Here is a 16,938-nt window from a genome sequence, read left to right on the forward strand (position 1 = left end):
TGATCTTTTAAATAAATTGTTATAAGTACAATAAAATGGTATGTAATTTTCATGGACTTTTACAGTACAAAATTAAAACATTTGTTTATATAAAAAAATTGTCCACTTTTTGTAAAATTAAATGTTGAAGTAAATTTTGATGTATACATTTTTTTGTAAAGATCTTTTACAGTTATAACATGATAAAGGCCATGAAATGTGAAATAAAATTCATCTATAATATATGATTCTACAATAAAAACAAAAATAGACCAAAATGCTGCCCAGTACTGACATTTTATAAATTGTACTTTGATTGTCAGAGTTTAGAAATTACAATAGTGTAGTTTTCACAATACATCAAATCAAACATCAATATTATTAGAAAAAGTAGAGACAAATTATTAACTTAAGTTTCTTTTGTATAGGTGTCAGCAACTTTGTAAAAACCAAAATGCTTGGTTACCGGCACATTAACAACAAGAATGGCCATTACGCAACACGATACTCATCCGTTACGTAATGTGATAACTATATGACAAAATCGTCACATAGCTACTTCGGTACTATCCTAAGCCCATTATTTTTGGGCGAGTTTATCTTATTGGAAACCAAAATAAACTTCATTATATGTTCTTAGTACTTTTATTGTTTCATAATGAATAAAAAAATACTCAATGAGTCATACTTCCAATTGCCAAATCGCCTCCAAATAGGCTTAGACGAGTGACCCTTCTTGTAGGCCTAGACGCAACATTTCTCATTTAAATAGTTAATTGTTCTTTTAGTTACTATTTTCATTAATTGTTATAATGACTTGGAAATTTCAAAATAGTTTTAAATAAAGCCTGTGCTTTTTAATACTGTAATTTATTTTGGTCCCCGATAAGGAAAACTTGTCCAAAAATAGTGAGCTCTGGATAATACCAAAGTACCCAAACAACATGTTTCACATATCAAAGAGTAAGGACAACAACGTAAAACTCGTATTTATCAATAGTTTGGAAGCTTTTGAATGCAGCTATCTGGTTATTTTTCCAAAATAACATTGTACTATATAAAATGTTATTGAAATACAAAACATCAGAATTAGCGACGCCAGCATTTTATGCAATTTTCGTACTGTCAAAAGTAGCGATGCTCCACCACTCAAAGGGTTAATGTAATTGTAAGTACATTAAATTTGTACGCATTATGTAAGTCTTGTTGATTTAGAACATTGTCACATTGGATAAAAGTTCTTATATTATTTTGAAAACCTTGTCTGAAATGTTTATAGAGGGAGACAAGTGCAATATGTATTTTTTAATGCGTAATGCACTTGTCTTGGTATTTATGTTAAAGTTTTTACTTTAGCATAAATACCAAGTTTATGAAACCTGTATTAATTACGTTGTTTATGAAAAATATGTCACTATTGTCATGTAAAGATATAAAATTAAGCATTGTCAAAAGTTGTATATATCCTTCCTTCAAAATCTTTCTTTTTTTTCAATGTTTGTCCTTTCCATCATCCCTCACCTCAATTTGTTTTGACTATTAGCTCATTATTAGCCAAGATCTGATTCTTTTGTACTCTCAGCCAAAAGCAAACATGCTTTTTATGCATAACAATTGCATTGCTTATGTTGTCCTCAATAATTTTTCTTTATCATCCATAAGATCTTGAATGAGTTTTATTTTGTCGAATGTTCTTATAAATCAAAACGAATTATTTACTATAGCAAGTAATTAATTATATTACCTAAATATAAAACATTGAAGGGATAACTTATGGACATTTACTGTTGTTAAGTATTACAATAAAAGAAATAACGTTACAAGAATTGAAATTTATTTTCTTCTTCAGGTGTCTTTGCTTTAGTATCTACTTGAAGAAGAGGATAGATTCATGTACTCAAAAATGTTGTTTTTTTTTTATAACACTAAATGATGGCAAATGCCCTGTTATGCCTTCAAATCATTCGAAAAACTTTAGACAACATTGTGAATAAATAATTGTACTTTGAACAGTTTTGTCCTGAAAATGAAGTCGAGATCCAAATATACTGTTGAGAATTAAAAACTTCTGTTAAACTGTAAAAAACAATTTTCTGAGTAGGAGTTAATATAACGGATTATGCAACTATACGATATGTGCTCAGGTATACGCCACTGTGAAGACAGAAGGGGATCGGAATGTTGAGGTGAGTGATGTGGTGAAGCTGCTGAAAGTGCGCTATCACTCGGCCGATGTGGAGGAGATACTAGGTCCTGACACTGACTATGATACAGGCCGCAAACTGGCCACCGACTTTGTGCAACGGTCTGGATTACGTAACTTGCCTCAGGTAAGAAGTTTACACTTTATACAAACTTCTTTATACTAAAAAACTTCATGTACTAACCTGTAACATTTCAAGCTTTACTGGCTTATAATTTTCAGAACTATAGATGTAAAACATACATATATAATTACTTTTAAGAGATCCACAAAGGGCTATGATATAAGGAAAATTATACCAAATCAAATCACATTTATTACATCTGTTTCAATTGATCACACATACAAGTTTGATATGAAACAAATTATAGTTATAGCCTATAGCAGTTTCAGTATTATTCTAACACTTAAGGACAGAACTATTATCAGTGTGTATATTTCCAATCACAAATAAGTAAAATTTAAAACTTTAACATGTTGATTCAGTTATCTTGAATTGATTTTTGAACTGTAGTTTATTTATTTTCTTTTTAGATCAGATTACACTGCAGAAGTGTGATTCTTTTATCTATAATTCATCTTACTGACTCTCCACTTCTACTAGTAGAACCTTGTTCTTATCTGATAATCTAGCAGTTAACCTTAAAGTTGTGTAATAAAAGAACAACAATTTTGTTTTCAACTTTGAATAGTAGTAACATTTTAAGACTAAAGAGCAAGTAAATACATTATAAAATTATTATCTGTAAATTTTCTCAAATGTAAAAACAATGAGAATTTTAAAGCACAATAAATTTTATTTATTTACTTCAAACTAAAAACTATTGACATTCTGTGGTTGAGAATCAAACCTTGTATCCAATACGCTGCATATTTCTATGGAATTGAAGCAATTTACCAAAGCTGCAATATCCAAGTGTCTCTGAGTGTATTGACAAATGTCAGTAAATTACCTTGTTATTACCTGAATAGGCGCTGATCAATGGGATTCCACTGCCGGAGAAGTCGTTGAATGGTGAAGAGTTCGAGGAGGCAGTGCTAACCGAGATCATGTCCCAGACTCCAACAATACAGAAGGCAGTGTACCGTGGGGATTTGACAGACAGCAACAATGTTGTTGACTACTTGATGGACCAACCCAATGTCATGCCCAGGTTGGTTATAGTTAGTGAATAAGTCTGCATTCTGAACATTGAAATCCTGACCCACTCTGTCCACAGTTTTATCAGCCTTTGGCTTTGCAAGTTACAGTAGCTTTTCTCACTTTCCACAGCAAAAAATTCCATGTTTATAAATTTGGATTGAGTTTCTCCAATACATTACTAGTGTTTATTTTGTTTTCTTTAGTAAAGTGTGTATTTCTGAAGGTTGTTGTCACACACTCCTGAAACCATTAGTGCTAATAAGCCTAGTGAATTGTAAATAATATACTTAAAAAGTTGTATTGCATAATTTTGTGACTATAGCATTTTAAATTTAAATCCTTATTGTTGAAATAGCAAGATCTGATAATCCTTGATAAAATTTAACTTAATGAAATGAAATGAAGAATGTCTTCATTTATACAGAAGTAAAAAAGTCCTGCACTGGCTTAGTAACTCTCGAACGATTACAGGTAAAGTAATAAAACTTAGTACATCACTTACTGTTCATAAATCTGCTTTTTGAAGTAACTACCATATTTGTGTCCTGTCAGGGGAATGACCTGCAAGAAGTCAGAAGGAAATCTTAAATGAGAGCATAGATCAAGAAGTATATCAAATTAAAAGTCTTTATTAACCCTGCAAATCCAACCTCAAAGGGTTCACTCTTTAGAAAATTTAGCTGGTATAAAGTTTGAAAAATTTAAAATATAGGGCCTGTTCTAGATGGTTTAATATTCTTGTCTTGGCACAAGTTGTGAAAGTGAAACTGATGTACTACTCCACATATGCTCTCATTTAAGATTTCCTTCTGACTCCTTGCGGGCCATCCCAAAAATATGGTAGTTACTCCATAAAATACATTTATAAGTAATGATGTACCAAGATTTATTGCTTTACCTGTAATCGTTCGTGAATTATCAAGCCCATGCAGGACATTTTTACACCCTGTACATTACTAAAAACATAAGTTACGAATGTACTACTTAAAATTACATAAAGACAGTCACGTAAATAAAGTTTTTATTTGTGATGAGACAGAAATCTTGCAACGTCAATAAGGTTTGAAAGGGTTTGTGTAGATTAAAATTTGTAGTAATCCCATGAGAGATTTGAAAAATATCTTAAGTTACACTGTAAAAGGAAGGCTTACAGAAGTTGGAACAAAAATCCTCAGGATAAATTCAACCAAAAACCAAACGAGAGTTAACTGTTTAGCAAACTCTACAAAAATATATTAAAAACCAATACTTTTTGTAGGTTTCAATTCATGTTTGTTCTGAGGAGGCTACTTCTGACTTCCACCACTGCTTAGAGATGACTAGTAAGAAATATAGTCAAACAAAATTCACTTGTTTTAAAGTTGATAGAATTTGTATCTGATTATTTATTCAAAAGTTTTATTCCATTGTTTGAAGGCTATCCCGATACTTCAAGTTTAAGTTCTCGATAGTTCTGAATTTTCTTTGATGTTTCCGCTGAAGTTAATCAAAGGGACTGAAACATTTGTTTGCATTTTAATGTTATAAAAAATTAAGAACACAGTGCTTGGTTAGTAGTGTAAAGTAGATAACAAAGTTACCCTATAAAATTTATTCAAGTGACGAATTAAAAACATTCAATACATTGTATTGAAGAATACAATAAAAAATACTGTTATAAAACCCACATTAATCAGCAAAGCCCAGTAATTGATATAATTGTTACATTGTAATTGTACAAATTGAAAAAATTAATAATTTATTTGTGCTTTAATTCTATTTAATAAAGTTTATCTTTGAAATACAATATAGTTTAACTGTGCTGACACAAAACGATTGATTGTAGATTAAACGAGAGGATACTGAATACAGAAAAAAGCCGATACCTGGACCTGGTAAAGGTTGCGGCCAAGCTGGGTGAGTCTGTTACATACGTGACCAGCAAACACCACACTGACGGAGTGCAGCCACTCACGTACTGGCTCGTAGCAGATCTGAGCCAGCCCGACCACCGAGAACTGCTCTCCAACGCTCTAGATCAGATGGTTAGTGCGGAAGTTTGTTATTCAGAATTATTTCATAGTGGCATTATATATATATATATATATATATATATATATATATATATCTTTGTATATAAAAACCTCGAGTCACGATTTTCGTTTACTCTAATCTCCAAAACCACTGAAAACCAATTTCAATTAAATTTTGTATATATATTGTTTGGTCCAGATGGTTAGTGCGGAAGTTTGTTATTCAGAATTATTTCATAGTGGCATTATATATATATATATCTTTGTATATAAAAACCTCGAGTCACGATTTTCGTTTACTCTAATCTCCAAAACCACTGAAAACCAATTTCAATTAAATTTTGTATATATATTGTTTGGTCCAGATGGTTAGTGCGGAAGTTTGTTATTCAGAATTATTTCATAGTGGCATTATATATATATATATATATCTTTGTATATAAAAACCTCGAGTCACGATTTTCGTTTACTCTAATCTCCAAAACCACTGAAAACCAATTTCAATTAAATTTTGTATATATATTGTTTGGTCCAACTTAAAAGTTGAGATAGTTTTTATCTCGATTAATAGACATTAATTTGTTTATTGTGAATTTAAGGTTTTTTTATAGATAAAGTGTTGAATTCGTTTATAGAGCCTGTTAAATGTAATCACCTGTACTGTTTAACATAGTTTCATAACAGTACAACCATTTGTTTAATTAATTTATCCACAATTTTCAATTTGTTTACATTTATTGTCTTGAAGGTATCGAGTAAGCAGTAACATCACTTCTTGTATCAAACTTTTCTGCAACCGCTGTTTAGCATAGAGCATAAAATATCCAGATAAAAAAATTTAAAATTATAGTAAAAATATAATTTTAACTCTAAATTTCAGCTAATATTAAGTATACAGTGCTTGATTAGTACTGTAATGTTATAACAAGATGAGGTTACTATCAAACTTTTACTATACACTTAAAATCAATTATAAAACCCATCTCAGTTGCATTTTGACCGAAGTAGGCTTTTCTGTCCTGTGTATTTATATGTACTTCGTTGATTGTGAAACCAGACAAAATCAACTATGGAACAAGAAATGCAAAGACTATAGTAAATTACAATGGCGATAAATACAGACTTTTAGACAGATTTCCTTAATCATATCAACAAGGTAAACTCAACATTAGCGATGGAAATATAATTCACTCGAATCAGAAGTGCTCTTACACTTGCAAAACCTACGAAATTGTGGGTGAAGCATTTAGAGAACGAGACCAAGCAAGACAGCAAATTAGCTGTGTTATATTAATCATGTAATAACCAAGCCACAGCGAAGTCGGGCTAGTTCAGCTAGTATATATATACATACATAATTTATAAAACGAAGGCCAGTGGGCAATATATGTCGAAGGGCAATGAATCTTGTAAGATAAAAATATTGTTAGAGAAAAAATTGAAATACAACTTGAAATTGGTCGGCCCATATGTCTTATAGGCTGATCAGAAAGTCCATTTACCTACGTACTAAACGTACACTGATTGGAATTTGCACATATATTCTTTCTCCAAACTGCTTAAAACAAAAAACTGAAATAAATTTAGTATATTTGAATTGTAAATAACACATCCTCTAATCCAATCATTTAAGGTGTTGGTTTATTTGGTATGCAGTAACTAACAGTGATAATTATTGTTACTGTCAGTCAAAATAACAACAAACACAAGTATCTTAATTATGAATATATTACACGGTTCTTATAATTACCTATGCAGTCTGTGAGTAATGGATACATATAAATGTGGATGATCGATTGATGTTGCAGAAGTCAAGTGGGCGTATCCGTGTAAGCCTGATAATCAACTCTGCCCCTGACGCTGACCAGGCCATCAATAAACTTGTGTTGGCAGCCCTGCAACAAGACCCCTCAGCAACCACACTGGACAAGATACTGCAGGATGCTGAGGCTGTCCAGCTCGGAGACAGACATCCAGCTGCTTACGGCCTCAAGGTAATTTTGTCAGATGTAGAAAAGCTTCTATCTAATAAGAACTTTGCTCTGAAGATAAATTACTCTATATGATATTTTATACTATACAGAGAATTGAATTGAATTTATATAATTTTTCAAGCTATACAAAACAATAAGATTATGTTAGATCATTTTATGTTGAAATACTAGATTAAACTCCTCCGCCAAAAACCACACAAAAACTGTTGATCTTTTTTATTTGTTTGGTTCTAAGGTGTATGATACCTTTATTATTATTTTTTAAATAACTATTTTAAATGATGTTATAAAGTCGGTTGTGTCTCACCAATTACTATAATTCATATAATAATCAAAATTACCTTATTTTAAAATTCCATTAAATAATTTTGTTGAATTAATATTGAGTTTTATATTAAAATAATTTTTTTTCAAATCAAGTCCATTTTATAAGTGTTAATATATAACATAACATTTTAAAGAAACAGATTCCAAAAATATATTAAAATAAAATAAAAATTAAAATTGAGTCCCAAAGATTTATACATACACTACACACACAAAAATCCTGCTAGGATTGATTAGGCATGCTACAATTTTTATGGAATCAATTTTCAGAAAAAAATAAAGTACAATAATTTTACCCTTCTATAAAATTCAATTGTGAAATAGAACACAACAACCCCTATTTCTAGATTTATTAATTATAAAGAATACAACTGGACATTTTAAATTTTATATATATATATATATATATAAAATTTATATATATATATATAAAATATATATATATATATGTATATACAGGGTGATTCATGAAGTTCTCTCCCCCCACTTCTACAACAGCACATTGTACTAGCAAAAATAATGAAAAAATGTTATATATAAACATAGGTCCGAAAACGCTTTCGTTAGCGAGTTACAGCTAGCGAAAGATTTCACCTGAAATTCCTGGGTAAAGAGTAAAATAAAGCCATACTGAACTTTTGGAAAGGTTAATTAAGTAAGAAATAATCGTGGATTCTTATGTATTTTTACCTGATAAAGCTAATTAAAATAGGTTTTCAGAACTGTACCTGTAGTAGTTTTTTGAGGGATTCAGGGTTAAATGCAAAAAATTGGGGCACGAAACAATGTTTTTTTTTAAGTTTGATGTACAATAACTTTGTTTAAATTGGTAATAAATACATAAAATCAACAAACATTAATTGTGGAGAATTTAATTCTGAGAAAAATTGATATAATCAAAGTCTAAAATAAAACAGAAATAAGTACCAAAAAATCGATTTTATTTCAGTATAATACATTACTAGCTGTAAAGAAATACCGTACGGTATTTAGTTAAAATAAAACAAAAACAAAATGTTTGTTCCTTAATGATGAGATAAATTGAGAAAACAAGATTAACTGTTAAATAAATTTGTTTTGTAAAATAAAAATATCATGTTTTATTACGATGTATTTTTTTAAAATAAAACTTTACATCAAATGTTCGAAAATAAATGAAGCAAAACATTTTCCCATTATTGTTTACTAATCATCGAAATGCAGTTTTTTGTTTTATTAATTTCTAAGTTTGTAACGCACGAATAACAGCTGATCAACAATGGTATTCTGTACTGTTACGTTAGAACTGTGTATTAGTGGGTGTTTTGCAAGCTACAGCAGGAGATCGGGTTCTGTGAATCGTGTTATTAAATGCAATTTTTCTGTGAGTTATAATTCAATTGTTTATTCAGCGAAAAAATGCCTTACTTATTTACATCAGAGGAATAACGCTGATATGGTTTTTATTTTGGGTTACTGTAATGGTAATGCTAGAGCTGCTGTAGAAGAATATGAACTACGTTACCCTAATAGGAGGATTCCAGATTACCAAAACAATTTCAGGAACTTTTTCGTACTCTTCGGGAAACAGGATCACTACCAAGTACTAGAACCAATTATGAACGAGCTGTCCAACTTGATGATGATATTGTTATTAATGATGTTCATCGCAGTCCAGGTGTAAGTACACGACGTATTTCTAGGTGGATAGGAGTAGTTTCGCAGTCAACGGTGTGGAGGGTCACTTAATCGAAACAAATTTTTATCCGTTTCATAAACGAAAGTTTCAACATCTACAGCTAGGGGATGGTCCGCTTCGCTTGGGAGTTTTGCAACTTTTTGAATAATAATAATCAACTCTACAAGCGTATTTTGTTTACGGATGAGGCACAATTCACACTCGTGATGGTGTCATTAACTTCACAATGAACACTCATGGGCAGAAGAAAATCCACATGAGGTAGTGGAACAGAACTTTCAACACCGATTTAGCGTCAATGTCCTGATGTGGCCTTTTGCACAATCGGCTGATTGGACCTTTCATATTACCTGGACGCCTAAATGCTGAGTTCTATTTGCATTTCCTTCAAGAAGAGTTGGCGCAGCTGTTTAGAGAATGTTCCTTTACATCTCAGACAAAATTTGTACTTCCAGCATGACGGAGCACCTCCCCACTTTTCACGTGCCGTTTCTGCTTACTTAATCATCAATTTCCTGGACACTGGATTGGTCGTGGAGGGCCTCACCCTTGGCCACCAAGATCACCAGATCTATCTCCATTGGATTATTGCATCTGGGGATGGATGAAAGACATTGTATACAAGACAAAAGTGAATTCTCGTGATGAATTAATTGCCCGTTATTATGGATTCGGCTGTGCAGATACAGGGAAGTCCCTGAAAAATTAAGAAACGCAACAAAAGCAATACACAAACGTGCTGCAAAATGTATTGATAATGATGGCCCTCATTTTCGAACATCTATTATAAAAAGGTGCGTACGGTTGGCCCAACCTGATTAATTTTGCTAAAACTAGTAATGTATTATACTGAATAAAATCGATTTTTTGGTACTTATTTCTGTTTTATTTTAGACTTTGATTATATCAATTTTCTCAGAATTAATTTATCTACAATTAATGTTTGTTTGATTTTATGTATTTATTACCAATTTAACAAAGTTATTGTACATCAAACTTAAAAAAACATTGTTTCGTGCCCCCAATTTTTTGCATTTAACCCTGAATCCCTCAAAAACTACTACAGGTACAGTTCTGAAACCTATTTTATTAGCTTTATCAGGTAAAAATACATAAGAATCCACGATATTTCTTACTTAATTAACCTTTCCAAAAGTTCAGTATGGCTTTAATTTTACTCTTTACCCAGGAATTCAGGTGAAATCTTTCGCTAGCTGTAACTCGCTAACGAAGCGTTTTCGGACCTATGTTTATATAACATTTTTTTCATTATTTTTGCTAGTACAATGTGCTGTAGAAGTGGGGGGAGAACTTCATGAATCACCCTGTATATATATGTATAAATATATAATATATATATATATATATATATATATATATATATATATATATATATATATATATATATATAAATCAACACTAAACAACAGATTTACCCCATTTGATTCATTTCTTCCCCCTTCACAAAAAGAGAAGCTTTTCAAAGTTTAATCCAATGGCTCTTACATAATCCTTTATCAATGGAAAATTATAAAAAATAAGTAGAGAAAATTAAAGAAATTTAATCATTTAATGGCTACAAAACTTAAATGATTGACAGCAAAAGAAAATTATTGAAAGAAATTCTAGAGCAACTGTCTAACAGACTTAAATGCAAAAAACCTGAAAAGGGATATCTGTTTCCTACAACAATTTTACTAGAGAAATTACTAAACGTTTTAAAAATCATGCCAATATTAATGTATCATCAAAATTAAACTAAAATATATATATATATATATATATATATATATATATATATATATATTAGGAAATCCTATATATGTATTCTCTAGATGAATATAAGCCAAGAATTTATTACTTTCTCAGGAGTCGTACAAAAAATGAAGAAGTTGTAATTCTTTTTGAAAAAGTGTCTTAATCACATTAGGCTTAATGATCCAAATGCCACATTCACAACCTGTTTTGTCTTTATCAGGAAAATGCAGGCAAGGTGTGCTGGTTAAGCAAAGATGGAAATTAAAACAAGTAATCCAAGAGCTAGTATCCCTAATAGGGATATATGTTGTCAGAGTATAATGATGTACTTTTTCCGAATTTTGTAATGTACATGTAGGATGTGGACTGGGATAGTGTCTCTACTACACTTGAGCTACACAGCCAGCTGGCTAGTAGAATACTAGGGTTTCCTGCTGGGGCTCGTGGTCTGGTGTGTAACGGGCGAGTGCTGGGACCTCTTGAAACAGACGAACAGTTTACCACAGACGACTACAGTCTGCTCGAGAGGTTCAGCATGTCCGCTCATGTCGACAAGATATATGCGGCCCTCACCAAGAATATGGATGGTAAGTTATCTGTGTTTATTAAGTGAATATCATGTTTTTCTCAGGGTCATCTATGTTTCAACTGAAATTATAGAGATACTGCAACACATGCTCACATCTAGACTGGATTAACTACAACCCCAATCATCCCCGGTCCAATTAAAAAAAAATCTGACTCCATTCTGCTTGAGATAATCTCTTTGATACATTGAGCTTTTAACTCTATACTCAGATGAAATGGTCAAATCAATCTCTTTATTGCATTTTGACAATGGACATTGTATTGCAAAAGTCAGAAGTAAGTAAGATAAACCACAGGCTTAGACGTTCAAAACACATTCATACTTACAATTCATGCATTCACTCAAACACATTCAAACTGACTTCAGATCCAAGTTAAATTTAGATTTAGACATCCCAGCGGCTGACCATGAATTCATCGACAGAATAAAACGCTTTGGACACCAAAAGGCGTTTAAGACGAGTTTTGAATTGATGTTGATTGGCGGAAAGTTTGACACTTTCAGGGAGCTTGTTTATTAGTCTGACACCAACTTGTTGAGGGAGATGTTGTGATAATGTCAGTCTGTATTGCCGAGTTCGGAAGTTGTCCCTGCCTCTCGTCTCATAGTGGTGAACGCTATCGCCACGAACCAAATCACACTTTGATTTGCAGTACATGATCACCTCCAGAACATAAAGGCAGGGCAAAGTCAGCAATTCTAACTCCCTGAAAGATTCCCTACACGACTCTCTGTAATTTAAATTTGCAATGATTCTGATTGCCTTTTTTTGGAGCTTGAAAACTCTTTCCATTTTGTTTTTGGCACAACCTCCCCAGAGTCTCACTCCATACGCAAAGTGTGGATGAATCAGGCCGAAATATGCCATTTTCAGAACTTTGCCAGGTGCCGCAAGGCATATATGCCTGAGGCCACTCTAGCACATACATTGTCAACATGATCATCCCAGGTCAGTCCTCTGTCTAGGAACATTCCCAGAAACTTTGTGGAGTTAGTTTCCTCTAAAAGCACATCATCCACAAACACGGCAGGCTGAACTTCGTGATCATTTTGTCGGAGGCTAAAACACATGACATTTGTTTTTGAATGATTTGTTTTCAGGTTCAATTCAGCAAAATACTGAATGCATGCATTCAGTTCCATGAAGGATGTGATTTCCAGGTCTTGAGTTGATTTGTTTTTGATACAGAGAGTTGTGTCGTCAGCATACTGAACCAGTTTTCCATGCTGGATCACTGAATTCAGTCTGCAGACGTAAACTAGGAACAAAAGAGGCCCAAGGATGGAGCCCTGAGGGACACCATGGGTCATTTTAATTTTGTTTGAGACGACGTTCGATACCTCAACGCACTGGTCTTGATCCTTGAGGTAAGAAGTGAGCCATAAGTGCGAGAGACCCCGAACGCCGCATTTATCCAACTGGAGCAAAAGTGTTTCATGATGCACACAGTCAAACGCTTTGGATAGGTCGAGGAATATACTGAGCACATGTTCTCGTCCTTCCAATCCATCGACAACATTGTCCAAAAGATTGTTCACCGCGTCTATTGTGGATCTGTTTTTCCTAAATCCAAATTGTTCCGGATTTAGGATATTGTTATTTTCTAGAAAGCTTGCAAGCTTTTCATAGAAAATTTTTTCAAAAATTTTGCTGAAGACTGGAAGAATTGAGATTGGACGATAGTTGCTTGCAAGGCAAGGATCGTCCTGTTTGAAGATCGGAATGACTTTGGATGTCTTCAAAAGTGATGGGAAGGTTCCTTTTTCAAAAGAAAAGTTGATCAATTTTGTGAGTGGTCTCAATATATGCCTGAAGCAATGTTTGAGTAGCCACACTGACATCCCGTTTGCGTCACAAGATTTTTTTGAGTTGAGTCCCTGTATGACTCGTGCAACCTCCCCTTCACACACAGGAGCCATGGCCATGGATGCAACCGATACAACAGCATCTCCTCCGTGAAACCGAGGTTCAGTTAATGCCGAACCCACTGTAGCCACGGAAGAGAAGTATTTATTAAATTCGTCTGCCACTTGAGCTCGGTTTTCAACAATTTTGTCTTCAATTTTAATTGCGATTTCTTTTGTGTTTTTTATCTGGTGTGTATCACGAGAAAAGTCGTTTATGATTTTCCAAGCTGTTTTCGAGAAGTTTTCGCAGTTACCCAAGGCCTTATTAACATCATAGGCTTTAGCAGCTCGTATGACTTTTTTATAAATCCTTCGGTAATTTCTGAAAAAAAATTTGAAATGTTCGTTTTGGGTTCCAATGAAAATTTTGTGAAAGAATTTAAGCTTTTCTCGAGATACAAGAATTCCCTTTGTCAACCACGTGCCTTTTTTAGGCGCGTGACTGACTTTGGTCCTTCTGAACGGACAAGCAACATCCAGATAATAGTTGAAACTATCACTGAATGCCGCATACATGTCATCGACACTTCCAGAGTTATCCAAAAATTGCCAGGGCTCAGCTTCCAAAACATCGTTTAAGTGGCGAATGTTCTGGGGCCGAATCACTCTTGCAATTTTAAATTTTGAATTTTGACTTTCAAGTTTGCACCCACGGATCACGGCCCCCTGCGCAAAGTGGTCAGAGATTGCAGAGTTCAAAACAGAGACTGTGATGTCAGGAATGTTTGTGACAACATTGTCGATGGCAGTACTCGTCGTAGCGGTCACTCGTGTCGGTGAATTCACGGACCAATTTAGATTGAAAGAATTTAAAACATCGCGAAGCCGCTGGGTTAGGGGGTCGGTGGGATTCATTACATTAATGTTAAAGTCTCCCATTATTAGGAACTTCACAGAATTTAAAAACAGGTCATTAAGAAGTCGCTCAAAATTTTCAAAAAAGGAGTTGCTACAGCCATTGGGTGATCTGTATAACCCGATGACTGCTATTTTTCCCAAACAGTTTGACGTGATTTTTATGCCTTCGGCTTCAAAATTCATTTCAATCATGTTGTTAATTTTGAAAGGTTCAAATTTTGAAAATGCTTTCACAAAAATTGCCACACCGCCCCCTTTGAAACGATTTCGACAGAAATGTTTTGCCAATTCAAAATTTGGAATTTTGAAAAGATGGATGTTGTCATCTATGAAACCGTGCTCAGATACTATAAACACATCGGGATTTAATTCTTCGCACATGACTGCCAATTCATCAATTTTGTTGGTTGCAATTTGGGCATTCTGATGAACAAATTTCAAATTTTCGGTTGTGAATTTGGAATTTTGAGATTTTTGAAGATTTTTCCGTGTTTGACTATGGTGTAGACTATTCAAGTGGCCACTCAGTCTGGCAGGCCTGCAATGGTCAGAAATGCAAAAACAAGGTTTACAAGGGCTGTTTTTTAAGTAAGGGCCGTTTTTTTTTTTTTAAATAAACAACAATTATTTTTTTCAAAATACATTTATTTTCAGAATCTACATACTTTTTTTTATTTTTCTACATAGTTGCCTTGTTTGTTAAGGCACTTATCATATCTTAAAACTAAGTTTTGAAATCCCTCTTTAAAGAAATTTGCCGCCTGCTCTGACAACCAGGAGTTCACAGCCATCTTGACTTCTTCGTCGTCATTGTAGCGCTTCCCGCTAAGATGATTTTTCAAGTACCGAAAAAGGTGGAAATCGCTCGGAACAAGGTCGGGGCTGTACGGCGGATGATTCAAAACTTCCCAGCCAAAAGAGTCGATCATTTCCTGTGTCCGAGCAGCGGTGTGAGGCCTTGCATTGTCGTGGAGGAGCAGAATTCCCTTTGTCAGCATGCCGCGTCTTTTTTTCTGAATGGCGCGTCGGAGACTGGCCAGGGTTGCGCAGTAGACTTCTGAGTTAATCGTCATTCCTCGCGGCATAAAGTCCACTAGCAAAACACCGCGCCTGTCCCAGAACACAGTTGCCATAACTTTGCGCCGCGACAGCGTTTGCTTGGCTTTGACTTTGACTGGAGATGTTGTGTGCCGCCTTTCCATGGACTGTTGCTTTGATTCAGGAGTGATATGGGATACCCATCTTTCATCTCCTGTGACAATTCGACTCAACATGTCATCTCCTTCCTCGTCGTAGCGGGTCAAGAAAGTCAAAGAACTGCTTAATCTCTTTTTTTTGTGATCCTCAGTGAGGAGTTTGGGTACCCATCTTGAGCACAATTTTTTAAAGTTTAGGTTTTCTGACACAATTTTGAACAGTACTGACTTGGACACTTGAGGAAATTCCATAGAGAGAGCGGTTATTGTGAACCGTCGGTCCTCATGAATTTTTGCGTCAACTGCAGTAACCAAATCTCCCGTGATCACAAATGGCCGGCCTGAGCGATCTTCATCGTGGACATTTTCGCGGCCATCTTTAAATTCTCGGACCCATTTCCGCACTTTACCTTCACTCATTTCCTTGGCACCATACACCTCACAAAGCTGACGGTGAATGTCAGCAACCGACATGTTTCTTGCAGTCAAAAATCTTATCACTGACTGAATCTCACTCGCGGCGGGTGATTCGATAATCTTAAACATTTTAAAGATCCACAGTAATGCATACAGGTTAGCTACAGAGCTGCAACTGACATGAAGTTGTTCGCTAGGAATGCCGGGAGGCGGGGCGCACGCTCATTACGGCAGGAACGCGAACTACTACCGTGTACGGGAGAACGGCCCTTACTTAAAAAACAGCCCTCGTATTTTGAAATTTTCATGTAAAATTTTACCAGTTGTAAATTTTGAGATCTTTACTCCCTTACAGTCAATAATCGGTTTTCATTGATTGCCTTTATACATTTACAGATGCATTTATTTATTACAAGATTTCTAGATGTTTCAACAAATGTTTTTCTTGAGAAAGGACTTCTGCACACAGTGGTGTATCTAATGAGAGGGTAAAACGTCCTTGTTTACAAGGGTCAGCAACCAACTTTTGAATTGCAACTTTATGCTTTTGGAGTGTAAATACTAGTTATTATTATTTATTAAATTATACATCAAATTAAACCGTAAAACATTCTGATGTGCCTATTTAAATATAATTTTTGTTAAGAAGTTAGATTAAGAAGATGACTGCAAAAATTACTAAGTGATTAATTTTAGAACGACTAGTTATGGGTCATTTGCTAGATTGAGGCCGATATAATATTTTATACAAATTTAAAAACTATTTTATTTTTACTATTTTCATTCTTCAGGTGTGAAATAATTACCTATAATCTCTAAGAAGTATCTAATTAGGTAGATTTTGAATACAAAATCAACCTATTGCTGCAATTATT

The 16,938-nt window shown here is 33.9% G+C and overlaps 1 protein-coding gene across 1 annotated transcript in view; it reads left to right on the top strand.

Annotated features, from left to right (window-relative positions):
• Nucleotides 1–16,938, top strand: part of LOC124359932 (UDP-glucose:glycoprotein glucosyltransferase) — a 62,737-nt gene that overhangs the window by 26,142 nt on the left and 19,657 nt on the right. The window contains exons 10-14 of the mRNA XM_046813082.1: nt 2,124–2,309; nt 3,155–3,336; nt 5,152–5,350; nt 7,147–7,332; nt 11,454–11,682. Of these exons, the coding sequence (XP_046669038.1) occupies nt 2,124–2,309; nt 3,155–3,336; nt 5,152–5,350; nt 7,147–7,332; nt 11,454–11,682 (982 nt within the window). The remainder of the gene's footprint in view (nt 1–2,123; nt 2,310–3,154; nt 3,337–5,151; nt 5,351–7,146; nt 7,333–11,453; nt 11,683–16,938) is intronic.

This window comes from Homalodisca vitripennis, chromosome 4, assembly GCF_021130785.1.
Source record: "Homalodisca vitripennis isolate AUS2020 chromosome 4, UT_GWSS_2.1, whole genome shotgun sequence".
Lineage (NCBI taxonomy): Eukaryota > Metazoa > Arthropoda > Insecta > Hemiptera > Cicadellidae > Homalodisca > Homalodisca vitripennis.